A 15,001-nucleotide genomic window follows, 5' to 3' on the forward strand; every position below is an offset into this window, starting at 1 on the left:
AAAAACTTCACCTCCCAGCCTGTTTCTAGATTCTAGAACGTGGCTAAAGTTTGGGCCACCAATCAAGAGAGGCTGTATTAGTAAGTTTTCATTGGGAACCATTACATTTAGAGAGACAGAGATCAACCATAACAGTATATTATAGAGCATGCATTACAGAGGGCACATGAAAGTGTACGTCTATGAGGATTCTCATTTATCCAGGTTATGGTAGTACTACCTCTTAAAGTGTATGCTTTATTTTGTCTGTTGAGGTTTCCATTAACTTCTTGTCCAAGAGACTCAACAGGAAGTAAGAGTAAATCTCTACCAAGTAAAGGGAATTCCGCTTAGTTGTTAAAGTGATTCTAAAGGTTGTGATCTTTCTTTTATTAACAAACATGTAATACTTTCCTGCTCTGTACAATGGTTTTGCATAGAGCAACCCCAATCCTCCTCTTTTTGGGTCCCCTGTCAGCAGTCCAGGCTCCTCCCCCCTGCTGAGTGCTCCCAACAGCAAGCCTCTTGCTATAGGGGCATTTGACCAGGGTTGCTCCCATGCCACACTCCTGTGAATGGACATTGTCCAATCACACACATAACAAGGCTTGACCACGCCCCCACTCTCTCCTCACTGGCTCTCTGGCTGATTCACAGCAGCAGGAGCCAATGGCTCTGTCTGCTGTGTCAGCCAATGAGGAGATAGAGATCCAGGAAAGCCATGGCTCTCATGCACATTGCTGAGTCGACATGGGATTTAGGTAAGCATAAGGGGGGCTGACAGGGGAGCTATACTCAGAAGGTTTCATACCTAAATGCATAGAATGCATCAAGGTAAAAAAATCTCCTGCCTTCAGAACCACTTTAAGGAAATATTTCTACCCACAGAAGAATATATTTATTTCTATCAGGTACTTATATAGCGTTGTGAATTTACGCAGCACTTTACATATGTATTACACATTCACATCAGTCCCTGCCCTCATGAAGCTTCAACCTCATCTCTCGTTCCAGTGACAACTGTAAAATTGGCCATTGCCCCTCTTGTTCTGTCTCAGTGACAATGGTCTTTAGGCTTATTAGAGAGGGTGAATCTCTCCAGTGGAAAAACAGACAGCAAAAAACATGACAGGTTTGGCTATACATACACTTAAAAAAAGTATACCAAAAACAGCAATGTTTTTATTGTCATTTTCATGAAGCTCAGTCTTGAGAGCTTGAGAAAGATGAACTGAACGTCATCAAAACGTTGACAGTAAAAACACTGCTGTTTTTTTATCTACCTCCTGTGCAAGACCCATAAGTACTTCTACACCAGTTTTGGATTTATATAGATTTCTTGTGGGTGAGCACCTGGGCATTTACTTACAAACATGAGAGTGCTGTGGCTACCTTTGAAACTGTTTACACTTAAATAAGAATATATCATTGAAGAATAACTGGGAGCATAAAGAGAAATCCAAGTGGAGCCACTGTCTTCTGGTGGTAGGTAAAGATGACCTTGAGATGATGACCTGATTGTTACTGACTGAATCAGAAAACTCATGTCCATGGCAGATAATACCCATTAACAGAGATATTAGAAACCTTGCCCTATCACTACTTTGCCCCCAAGGTAAGTTGGCACTCATCATCTGACTGCAACACACACTTGCTCAAGTAACCTGAATGTGCAGGTCTCAAAAGAACTGTAGCCAGAATGATCTGTAGTTTGAGCCTGCATAAAAGACTTTCTTTTATGGTCTTCTTTTGTATAAACTCTTGTTTTAGCTAGCCACATGCTAGCCATATACTCAAATGTCAAGTTGTGAGTGGCTCTGTCAAAAAAAGTCAATTTTTTTTATCAACTGTTGACAAGGGAACTGGTATAAAAATTCTCAGTTGAACCATGCTTGTATCCAATAAGATGCAAGCACTGTTCAGGTATTCAGCAGCTGCTGGAGAAGCCTCTGCTGAAGACAGTAGTCTGGCAGCTGACATTCCTCAATCCATACTGTTTAGCATGAATGGGGAAACGATGGATTTCTCTTATTCAGCCCGCAGGGTTGAATGAGAGAAATTCAAAGCATGCATGGCCAGCCTAACTCTTTATTAATCTTGTTTACTGCTTGTCTGGCTGTATTCCTGAACTGCAGATTAATCACATTGTAATCGAATCACATAAAGTGTATCTAAGCCCAAAAAGTAACATTTAATATATTGCACCCTTAGCAGTCCTTAGATGTGGTGGTCAAATTAAAGTATAGCTATAGGTTAAACTTTTTTTTTTTAAGTATGGATAGAGTGGAGAAGGATTAGAGCCTCCTGTCATTTTTTGTGTATCTCTATTAGGCAGATTCACCCTCTCTATTTGTCTTGTTTACTGTTATCATTGAAAGTAAAAGAAAATCTGAAATTGTGGGTTATCCCCAGAAAAGTAATAGAGGGGAAATCTTCCAATGGGATCCTAGTTGTGGTGACCCAAAGAATTCCCTTAATTTGCACAGACTTCCTGCCATTTCCGGTTTGGCTATGGGACAGGAAGTGAAGGGAAATCTCCAGAATGGGACACAGATGGCAAAAAAAAAACTTTATGTGGCTGAATCCCTCCCTTGCTCTATCCAAAATGGGTAAAAAAAACTTTTGCCTATAGTTGTAGAAACCAAACTTTTGCCTATAGTTGTAGAAACCAAACCATTGCATTGCACGGTAGAGTCTTCTTCTGTAAGAAGGTATGATTATTAGATCATATATCCCAAAAATAAGAGAATTATTCTCACATTAGCTACACAATGGTTCAGTGGAAGACTTTTAGTTCTTTTTATCCCTTGACAACATAATGTAGAAGACATGGTTTCAATACATTGAATTGGTTCTGGCCAAAAAGACTGAAACAGCTCTATGCTGTTTGGAATACATTGCAGTAGATTAAAGTGTTCCTAAACCCAGGACCCTGCATTCACTATATCTGGTCTCCCACAGTACACAGAACATGGAAGTGTAATTATTTTAGTAAACATAAACTGCTAAATACTTTTTCTCATCAGCAGTTAGAGCAGTCTTGTGACTTCTATCAGTGTCCAGTCGAGCACTGGTTAAAGCTTGTAGGAGGAGTTTTCATTTTGCTCTAGGAGGATGCAGAACCCCTGACCTCTGTCTGGACAGTGCTGATTGACCCTGTGCTGATCACATGCACTCTCCATAGAAAAAAAAAACCTGTCTAGCTCTCCACACCAAACTGAGCATGTGCAAAGTGTCTCCAAACATGTCTTTTCAGGAGATAAGAGGGGGACACTGGAAGAAGTGGAGGATCAGAGAAGTCAGGATCAAACAGTTTATTTACACAATGCAGATGATTAACCCCTCAGGTTCCACAGTGAGTATAACAAACATGCTTTACTGCATATACAGACTGATTTCACTGTTGTGGGTTTAGTAACACTTTAAGCTTTATCTCTACTACATACGTCAGGGCTTCTGGAAGTACTTTGGCCAACATGAGCAAAATGATGAACTATTTTCATAGCTTTGCCCATTATACTGAAATAAAGGACACTCTTTATTTTTGGGATATGTGATGAAATGAAAAGACATTAAAATAATTGCTTGTGTTATCAAAAATGCTCTACTGTGCTAAGAACTGAAAAGAAAAATGTAAAATGTACAAAAACAGCTTGAGAAATCTATGCTTAAACGGAATTACACAGCATCTGAGCAGCACAAACCAAAAACACTGTTTAATTCATTTTTTAAATTCAGAGACAGGAACAATTGAGTACTGTCCGTGATACTTTTTTTATTTGCACTAACATACAATTTTGAGGACAAGCTTTCGGGGAATGTACCCTTCTTCAGGTCTAAGCAGCACTGAAACAAAGATTTAGCAGAATGTTGGAAGAGATGTAGGGGACGGGAAAAAAAAAAAACAGATAAGATGCAGCAAAAGCAAAGTCTGAGCAAACTCACCCATTCATCCATGTTTTATTTTGTTGAGAAATCATATTGAAAAACACCCCCTAGCATTTCTAGCTAAGGCCATCTTGAGTAAGGGCAAATGATTCATGTAGCATTTACTTCCTGGAATCCATCTGCCTTTAGCTCAGGCATGCAGGTAGGAGGGTGTACTTAGCTGAAAATGCCCCTCCTAAAGACTCCTGGGATGTATGACATAATTTGCCTAGGCATGGAAACCTGGAAGTGTCTGAAGAAATGTAAGAAAAATGTTTAAGACAAGTAAATATGATACACTTCCCCACCTAGTTACTAATGCTAGCAGCAGAAGGATTAAAAATAGTCAATGTTGATCGAGAGAGTGATGTTCCCCTTTAAAGTTTGTTAATGGAATCACACACAATGTACAAAATATATCACACAAAAGCCAGTTTATTAAACCATCAAATCAAAACTCTGACAGTTGAAGAATAAATTACAACATTAAATTATCATTCTCAATATTACTAATATATTCTGTACTTTAGAAAACTTGTACCAATTTTTATAATGCAAATCCAAAAATATATATATATTTATTTTTATATATATATAGATCTGTGTGAGAGAGCCGCGGCATGTCTTGTCACCCCTTTCCCCGAAAGACATCTGGAGAATAAGGTTTCTCTGTGCTTTTTAGTACCCAGTAAACCACTGCTCCTTTGTGACATTTATCATGTCACAAAATGACTACTGATGGGACTGTTTTACCAAAACAAAACAAAAAAAAAAACTGGAGCTGTTGCCTACAGTAAATCATTCAGGCTTGATCTTTCAATTATTTACAAAAAGGAAACGAGAATTGAATCTGATTGCCTTGGACAACAGTTCCCCATATGTTCCATTTTAAGTTGCTCCAGTATTTCTGCCCCAGTGAAAGAAAACATTTGGTGCTCTCAACCAAACCAGCCTCTGACTTTGCTTGCCATTCATGGCACAATTGGTGCATGAGATCTCAGTGATGGCTCTGACTGCTAAATTATTGCTCTTGTCCACAAAATGGCACTCCAGACCTTTACCTGACAAGCTGCACAGCTATACCTGATAAAACATTGTTCTATATTGCATTTGTCATAGAAAGGAAATGTGCCGTCGCAGTGTTTAATAAGTTAATAGCTGGCAAACTTTGGCATTCCAAGAACAACTAACTTCATCTGTAGCCTATAAAATTACCAGACTGCCAAAAATCCATAAACTGTCTTATTTTTCTTCTTATATATTGCTGACAGTATGACATTTTTTGAAAGCCTGCCCTTTCAGAACGGTGCATCCTTCCAAATTGCATAACATTGACTCCTGCTATAGTTACCAAGTGTGGATGTGTTTCAGTCACTAAGGGCAGAAAAACTACTAATGCTGTTGGGCACAATTATAAAGGAAATAGCTGCTAAAATTCTATGACTACTCCATTATCTCCTTGCTAACTTGAAAAGTCAGGCAACTGTGTTACTAGAAACTCACTTGGCATGAATGAAGTGTACTGCCAAAGAATTCTATAATAAATGAACACTGTTTTACATGCCACATGCATATAGTTCATATAAAGATACCCATAAATTCCTTTTTATGCCCCTGGGCATTCTATAACTTCATCTTTAATTGTCACATTTTCTTTTTACACAATAACAGTTTTCACCTCAAAACCGCAACTAAATATAGGCCCATGCTACTGACAAGCTCATGTAATAAAGTAGTGGAAATAGCTCTGTGAAATAAGCTGGTCAGTGATGGAATCCAACATCTCAACTTTCATAAGACCAGGTAAATGAAACTGCCAAACTGAGTAATACAATTCACTGAAGGAATAGGCTCATTTTGCCAAAGACACTATACACTTGTTTAGAAGAATCGTTTGAGACCAGCTCTGCTTATAATTGTCCGGTGTGAGTTTAAAGAGCCTTTTCCACCCCATTGTAATTTTTTTGATATGATGGAAGATGCAAACATTCCAGAGTTGGGAAAGCAGCTGTCAAATAATGAGATTCTTAGTCTCTTAATATGGACAGTTGGCACCTACCTAGGACTACAGGCCTGGTCTCGTCTTTCAGGTCTGGTCACCTTGGATGGCCAATTTTGCTGTAGATCAGGCAGCCTGAGAAGTAGAACATTCTGGCAGATCTGTATGCAGGTGTACGAGCAACTAGTCTATATGTCAAATAATAAAATGACATAAATGGAACCTTTATCAGCTATCAAACTGGGTAAGGGCTATTTTTTAAAGTCCCCAAAGACACCAGTTTGACATGCCAGGATTACCACAATGTGAATAATAAAATATCACTGCTGATTGGCTCCTAAGGGTTAGGGCTCTAGAATTCATTGTTTGCATTATTCATTGATTAACTTTTTTCACCAAATTCCAAACATATAACAGCTTTGTGTTAAGATGTTGTTCTTATAACATACAGTATATATTTTGCTGCACATGATCTATATGAACCTGTTCTAAGAGAAAGATGCAGGCTGCCACTGCTGAAAACGATAGCTTCCTGGCTGTGTGATTGCAGAATGAGTTGCTGTCTTGGGACACGCATGCGTCAACTAAAGCTGGAATTTCTGATTTGCATACTTGTGACTCACAAAGTAATCAAGTTAGTGAATTAGCAATACAGTCATGTTACTAGAAATCTCCAAAGGATATAGGCAATGGCAGCCCCTCTCTCAGCTCGAGTTTTTGCTAACACACATACATTTTTCCCTTGTAAAGTGGTAACAGGTACACTTTAAATGGCATAAGTAAGTACCTGCCTATGAATTCTTATGTTCAAATATCATATACCGTAGGTAGTGATTGGAAATGGGTAAATAGAAAATCTATGAAAAGTTACTTGAGAATTGGTGTACTTATTAAGCAGGAGTATTTGTTCTGTAGTGTGCACATTTCCGAACAAACTGCCCTCAAGTCAAGGATGATAATGGCTCAAATATTACCCATTAATTGTGGGTGCATTGGATGCTTACATACACCGATCAGCCATGCCATTATGACCACCCACCTAATATTGAGTAGATCCTCCTTTTGTTGACAAAACAGGCCTGACCTGTCCAGGCATGGACTCCACCAGACCTCTAAAGGTATGCTGTGGTACCTGGCACCAAGCTGTCAGTAGCTTAAGTCCTGTAAGTCACAAGGTGGGTCCTCCATGCATTGGGCTTATTTTTCCAGAACATCCCATAAATGCTCAAATAGATTGAGATCTTGAGAATTTGGAGGTGAAGTCCACACCTTAAAGACACCTTCTTCCTTTTCTACCTGGTCCAATTCTGTGCTCATTGTAGGTGATTTTAACTGTCGACATGGGCACACTAACCGATCTGCACTATGCAACAAACTGTGATACACTATGTGTTCTGACACCTTTCTATTGGAACCACCATTAACTTTTTAAGCAATCTGAGCGACTTTTTCCAAGTTAAAGTCGCTGAAATCCTTACATTTGTTCATTTTTCTGCTTACAACACATAAACTTCATGGACAACATGTTCACTTGCTGCCTAATATATCCTACCCACTTTCAGATGCCATTGTCATGAGATAATCAGTGTTATTCACTTTACCTGTCAGGGGTTATAATGTTATGGTTGATCCGTGTATGTCTTATTCAAAAGAGTGAGAACCCTTATACGCCGACAGACTCCGCCAGCGAATCTGCCTGCTCAGCGGGTAATCTCTCCGCTGATCCACGCTAAGCCGGCGAACGACAGGTTTGTGTCAACTCCGTTTATGCAGAGTGGACACGGACACAGCCCGCTGTCCTCTATGGGTGGTTGGATGTAAACAGACCGCCTGTCCATTTACATCCGACTGTCATCCAATCTGTTTTTAGTGGATATGATCAGATCATATGCAGGCGGGTGTAAACAGACTCTGCAACAGCAGCTAGGACAGTAATTTAGTTGTTGCTCCACTAGCTTGGCAAATCCTGCTATGTCCTAGTTCACTGGCTCCTGTTTGGCAGAAAATAGCACATATCCAAGGTATCTAAATGTTCTGATAGCAAGAACTGAATATAGCTTAAAATAAAACCTTATGAATACCAATTTAGCTCACAAAATGCCTCTCTATAATATGCTGAGGGCACAGGGGTTCTTTCATTTACTGATGGCCCCCATTACAAACCACATGCAGTCATTGTATGATAGTGAAAATATAAAAATATGAATGATTTGAATTTCACATCAGGAGATATCTTTAAAACACTAATAATAGTTGCATTTTTATGAAATTACACATAGCACTATATAAAGGGAAGTTTTATATTAAGGGATATTCATTGTTATTTTTCATTGACCTAAACCAATTCATCTTCAGGACTGGGAGGCAATTTAATATATGTATATTTATTTATCTTACAGATTGATATATACCACCTAGAGGCTTAAGTACACCATTTACATTAGAACACCCGGCAAACCACCTAAATAAATGTGTTAGCTGGCTTACCTATCCAAGGATTTGTGATTCAGCTAGCCTTGTAACCTAGGCACCACTGCCACACAGTATAGACAGGTCACTGACCTCTATGTTATCCACTACAATTAAGCAGTAAAACATGGTCAAGGATCCACCTCCAGTCTGCTCCTTGGAAATGGAGGAGCTTCACAGCACTGATGAGGTCTGCACCCTGCTCTCTCCACCTGTTAGTAAGATCCCAATGTTATGTTGCTGGCTCTATACAATGCAGCAGAGCCTGGCCCACACTGCTGGCCTCCCTCTCTCTGTATTTATGTTCAAGCGAGTTACAGAAGCTTATTTAAAGACACATGTAGGAAAATCTCTTCAGTGTTGGTGTAATACCCCCAATGGCACTATCCTGACTCCCCACCTCCTGGGACCCTGCTGATCTTCTATTTGGAACCTGTTTTGAAGCCACCAGAGGAATCAGAGCTAATCAGCTCCTTCCTTCCATTATAGTGTAAATAGGTATTTTCCTGCAGCTGAAACTTTTAAACAAGATACTTATTAAGAAAAAGAATATATGAGATTTGTAGATTTGTACGCTAACATTTCCTAGTACTGCACACCTATTGATTATTGTATATTAAAGTGGTGGGCTACACTTCATTCAAAACACTGTTTTCCCTCCACCTGTAAACACACTAGAGAATATTTATGACAGCACAGCAGCCAAAAAGATCCTATTTTTTTTATTACTAGTGCAGTTTAGCAAACAGTAGCTAACATTATAATTGTGATTATTTTTTGGATCTTTTTCAATGCGTCTGTTTTCATAAATATTCTCACAATCTCATATAAAAGTCATATAAACCTTTAAATTACATACATTTTATATTCTTGAAAACCACCTAGCGATCATCACTTCAATCACTACACATCACAGCATATATGAGTCATCTCTCAACTAATCTGTGCTCTCGTTCTGAACTATGCACACTGTGGAGCTAGATGTAACAAGCAATCCATGATGAAAGGCTGCGCGGGACATTTTTGTGTCAAAAGAAGTATGCAAGTCTGATGTTTTATAATGAATTATCTAAATGCTTTTAAAGTTGGTGCACGTGGCTGATAGGGAGTGCTTTGAACAAAATGCTGCATGCCTATAGACAAGTGCAATATATGTATCTGTACACTGTGTCTGTATATGTATATACACAGTGTATATATATATATATATATATATATACACACACACACACATACTGTACACATTAGGAGGCACTTCAAAAATATATCTCACATGTAGCTTTGCTATTTTATGGGACATATTTGATAACATAGCTGGGTCCTCAAATATTAACATATTAAGGTAAAAAGTACCAGGAACTATGGTTATTTTTGTATTTTTGCCCACCCACCTGTTGGTTTCAACACTGCCAAAAATGACAGCTTTGAGCGGACAGTCAAAATCTTTGGTAACTGTGGAAAAATTCTTGTTCTTAGTAGTGACACTTTGATAAGAAGCCTACAGTGCATTAAGAGATACTGTTGTAACCCGCAGAATCCAATCAGCAGTCTGCTTTGAGCATTTTAATGTATTTAGACTGCCCCAAACTGATTTCTGATTGGCTGCTAATACTTACTGTACAGAAATGTTCTTTGTAAAGCAAAACCCTGTAGAGGCTGATTTACTAAAACTGGAGAGTGCAAAATCTGGTGAAGCGCTGCATAGAAACCAATCATCTTCCAGTATTTTTTGGTCAACGCTTAATTGAACAAGCTGAAGTTAGAAGCTGATTGGCTGCCGTGCACAGCTCACCAGATTTTGCACTCTCCAGTGTTAGTAAATCAACCCCTATGTCTGAACTTTATGTCCAGTATTAGGTCCGTATTAATAACAGGACATCAAGAACAATTACTAATAAGCCATCCAGTTTGTATGCATTTTACATTTATTTTGTGACATTATAAGGGTAAATAGAAAGTAAAGGACAATGATGTGCACATGCCCAACCAATCAGAAATCAGCTTTGAGAAGTTGCAGCTGATAGCACTATCTGCTCCGTTAACAGCTGCTATGGGTTTGTATATTTTGGCTTATTAGAAAAACTTCACAGCAAACTTTGGAAATACCTTTGCAGAATATAGTACATAAATGTCAGTGGTCACTTTCATGAGTCACGGGTTTTAGAACATTTTCTTTTATGAACGTGAACAAGTTAAATGTTTAACGTCAAACCACAATGTCTCAAGAACAGGTTTCAGCAGCAAACACTGTCAAGACCATGCAATTGTTAATAATGAAACTATCTTTAACAGATGTCAAGCCTTATGGTGCAATAAAAAGACATCCTAATATCTAGCATGACCCTTCTGTCAAATCCTGTTACTTAGTACAAATTTAGGCAACTTGCGGGTCCCCAGCTGTCATGGAGCTACAAATTTCTCAAGCCCTCCCAGTCAGCATTTGTTTGTTCCAAAACTAGAGAGACCAAGAGACCTCCTTGATTTACCAAAAAAAGAATGTCAAAGTTTTGTGAAGTACTAATAATGTGTGGAATACCAACATAGTGATTTTATGTTTTGTAGTATTGTATCAGGTGAATAAATGACTAAATTAATAAGCATAGCCCAGTTAAACAGACTTGAGAATTTTGAATAATAATATTTTTCTTATTTCCCTTTAACCCAATTGGCAGAGAAGGTAACAGGCTTGCACCAGACTTATTCTGTAATAAATAATTGTATTTCTAATTCTGAATAAGCTGTACATGAAATCATACCTCCACAAACTACATCTGAATGACTAAAATGGTTCTTTCCAATTAAGCTTGAAACATTTGGAGTTTAAATTCTCAAAAACTAGCAAGCAGTCCTGAACTTAAATACTTCACCATCAGTAATTAACCCCAAAATAAACCCAACCAACCACCGTATTGCACTTCTATCGTGTAAGAAAATATATTCCCTTATATTTAAAATATGCACTTCTAAAATGCATTTCCTTCCAAATAGAAAACTCGGAACATGAATGTTCAGTACTATTCTGCTTAAATCAGGGTTACATTATTTTGGTAGCAAAGGGCCCTGAGCAGTTTAAGGTTTACAATGTTGTTTACAGCATTCTGTAAAAGTACTCATCCACAGAATGAAGGATGGCCTTACGTAGCTGCATCTGTTGCAGAAACAGTGACAATCACTGTAATACAGCTAGCACTACAAGGTGTAACATTAGCTGGGAGGTAAGTTCCTTGAAGATGACGGGACTGGATCAGTCACATAGGCACCAAATTGGGTCATTTCTGCTTTTGTGCTTGAAGAGCAGGATTTGAGCTTTGAAAACAGATGTTTATAGACTTAGTGTTCAGATAAAAGCAGCCAAAAAAGGGGTCTTTGATATGGAACATTTCAGTAATGTCTCTAGAACTGGGACATGAACAAGTTTCCTTTTGGGTAGCATCAAAATATATTATCCATCTTATTAATTATTCTGCAGGCAAGGTATCACTTGTCCTTACCATATTCCATTTATATGCACTTAATCCACACTCTGAGAAAAAAAAACCTTACAGGATTCTCACATTCCACTGACAGGGCTTTTGTATTGTTTCTGTAGCAAACAGTTAAACTGTGGTTTCCCACAGATATAAATATACTTTCTAGTTACAAGTTTGGCATGAAAACACTCATTAGCTATTATTTTGTGTTTCACACGTGTGTTGGACAGTCCATGAAGAGGTCTGTTTTAGCCACTTGTAGAGAGAGGGGAGGGGGTTTGTAGGGGCAGCTGCTCAAGCTACAGGGAATACCTCCTCCGCTTTGAGGCTTCCCTCGAGTCCTTGTGCCCACAACCCCGAGCCGGCGTTGGCACAGAATTCCTTGCCAGGCTTGTAATGTCTTTGAACTCCATACCCACACACCACTTGTTATGCCCATTGCTAGAGACATAAAAATCTTGAGCATAAAAACTGCTACACTAGGTATGGAGGTAGGCAAGGTGCAATCTGGTCTGCCACTTCCAGCTGCTGTCCTGCAGGGCTCTTCTCGAGCTCTGGCTTCCCAGTGAGCCAAATTAAGTCTTTCATAAAAGCAGCAGACAATGATGCATGTTGCTGGGACAGTATATAGTATAGAGAACACACCAATCTTAACCATGAGCTTCTCCAATTTCTCTGTATTGGTTCCCCCGGTTTTCATTACACGACGGATGTGGAAGAGTGCTACAAAGCCAGTTAGTAAAAACGATGTGCCGGTCACTAAGTAGCAGGAAAGGGGCACAAGAACAAATCCAGTTAGGGCACTGGGATCCGAGCCTCCAACATAGCAAAGTCCAGTGAGCTCGTCTCCCCCTACTTTTCGCATTGTGAGTATAATAATAGTCTTCACTGCTGGAATACCCCAGGCAGCCAGGTGAAAGTAGCTTCCGTGGGACTCAATGGCCTCATGACCCCACTTCTTGCTCGCTGCCAGGAACCAAGTGAGAGTTAATACCACCCACCACAGTGAACTGGCCATGCCAAAGTAGTACAATATAAGAAAGACAAGGGTGCAACCACTGCTCTCCAGGCCTTCTCGGATCAAGTAGGGGGCACCACCTTCCCGGTCACAAGCTATGCTGGGCGCTCCAGCTGCAGCTCGGATGAGAAATGCAGTACAGTATACATTGTAACACATGCTGAGAAAAATAATTGGTCTCTCAGGATACTGGAATCTCTGAGGGTGTAATAAAAAAGTCAATACAGTGAAGGCAGTGGAGATGAAGCAAAGGCCAGACCAGGCTGCCATCCACACTAAGGCAAAGTCTTTATCACTTGAAGACCAATAGACATCCACCCCTGGGGAGCACCTTGGGGCGCAAACTCCGCTCCTCTCCACATATAAAAATTTGTCAGGATTTGGGCAGCGGCCGGGTATACTAATTTCTGCACCTGATGGACGTGGAGGCCGTGGAGCAACAGGAAGCATGCCATGTCCATTGGTTACAGGATCTCCATTTGTGGCATTCTCAGGAGCCTCCATGCATAGCGCATTTGGGTCATTTTTACTGGGCAGACGATCACAGTCCAAAGAATCAGGCCAGCCAAATCTAAACTGCTCCATTATGGGGACACACTTGAGACGAGCAGATTCACACATGGGTTTGCATGCAGGAATTGAAGTGGACACCTGCTCAGTGCACATCGGTGCATAAAGAGAGCAGAGGAAGAAGCGGAGGTGAACATGACAGCCATACTCCACCAGCGGGGCAAACTCCTGTAACTTTACCGCTGCCTCTGCTTGAGACTCATGGCCAACATAGTTGGGCATCCTAGTCATGTTGTATCCAATGCCTTGACACATAGGGATCTGAATAAGTTCACATTTTGCATTTCTTCCCCTCTCCACATCATATAAACCCATCTCCAGAGCAAGGGTCATTAGCAGCATCTGCCACAGACAGGTAAGGGTTACAAGGCAGCCTAAGCGAGACATCCTCAGGGCAAGTCAAACTTAAGCACAGGCTACAAGGCAACAACTGTGAGGACAAGAAGAGAGCTGGAGCAGACATACGCACACATACACGACTTATATCCAGCTGTCTGTTTTAAGCAGGACACAATGCATTCCAGTACAACGGCGTGTAGGATCAGTTTTCCAGCCTTACAACTGGGTCACAGAGGACACAAATGACCCTTTTTTTGTAGCAGTCCTTCCAAGCACGATGGCCAATACTTGCCGCAAGCACAGGGCATAGAATCCAATCATTTGGGAATGTTGAAGAATTCTGGATCAGGATCCAATTTGAAGACTCATGTTACAATCCACAGGAAAAACACGATGCCCTTTGCAGAATGGCATGTCAGTTCTGGCTTGTCCTGTCCACAGGTTGGCAGATCTGCCTTGCTGCCTTCTACCCAGCTGTAGTCAGGCTGTCTATTCCAGAAGGTGGTGGTCTTCAGTGAGCTATTTAGCACAAGTGCAGCTTTCCTCCTCCCATGCTGCCACTGTTGTGAAACAATGCAAGACTGAGAGAGTCTGTGACAGCGTACGACACACGCTTACAGGGCATGAAAACAAATGCTTAGGAGTGCAAATGGAAAAGATGAAAGGCAGCGTGTTAATATGGAGAGGGCACACAGGGTTAAGGACAGAGAGGTTTTGCAGACAGATCCCGCCCAGCCTGCATGCTGGGGAGGGGATGCCAGCTGTTGCTGGGAGCTCTGGCTACTGCTGACACTAAGCGTGCTATGGATTTCTCAGCAGAGAAATCACAACTGGGGTGTGGCTAGGCTCCCAACCCCACCCACATCTGTCAAAGGGGCATGGCCTGGTTAAAGAAACAGTTCCCTCATTAAACAAAGTGAATGGCAATTTGCAAAATTGCTAGAATAATATTTTCCAAGTCATGTCACCCCCTGTTGGCAGCCATAACAAAGCCGGGCTTTCTGCTGCTTCAGCAAGCAAGATAGATATATATATATATATACACACACATATATATACACACACATATCCCTCTCTATATATAATCTGCATATCTGTACAGAGGAGGGGGCTGGGGGGAAATTACACACAAACCTTGTTGATTTGAAAAAGCAGAAGGGAAAATCTTGGGTTACAGTTCTAAACCGCATGGAATAAGAAGCTGACTGTTTCTCTCCTGCTCTGAACAAG

The 15,001-nt window shown here is 40.3% G+C and overlaps 1 protein-coding gene across 1 annotated transcript; it reads right to left on the reverse strand.

The window, feature by feature from the left end:
• Positions 1 to 4,323: 4,323 nt before the first annotated feature.
• On the reverse strand, positions 4,324 to 14,557 carry FZD9 (frizzled class receptor 9). Its single transcript, XM_089657417.1, has one exon. The coding sequence runs from the start codon at positions 13,817 to 13,819 to the stop codon at positions 12,056 to 12,058; it is 1,764 nt and encodes a 587-aa protein (XP_089513543.1). The 5' UTR covers positions 13,820 to 14,557; the 3' UTR covers positions 4,324 to 12,055.
• Between the last annotated feature and the right edge of the window lie 444 nt (positions 14,558 to 15,001).

This window comes from Staurois parvus, unplaced genomic scaffold (assembly GCF_062004578.1).
Source record: "Staurois parvus isolate SC_StPar_1 unplaced genomic scaffold, SC_StPar_1.0 ptg000029l, whole genome shotgun sequence".
Classification (NCBI taxonomy): domain Eukaryota; kingdom Metazoa; phylum Chordata; class Amphibia; order Anura; family Ranidae; genus Staurois; species Staurois parvus.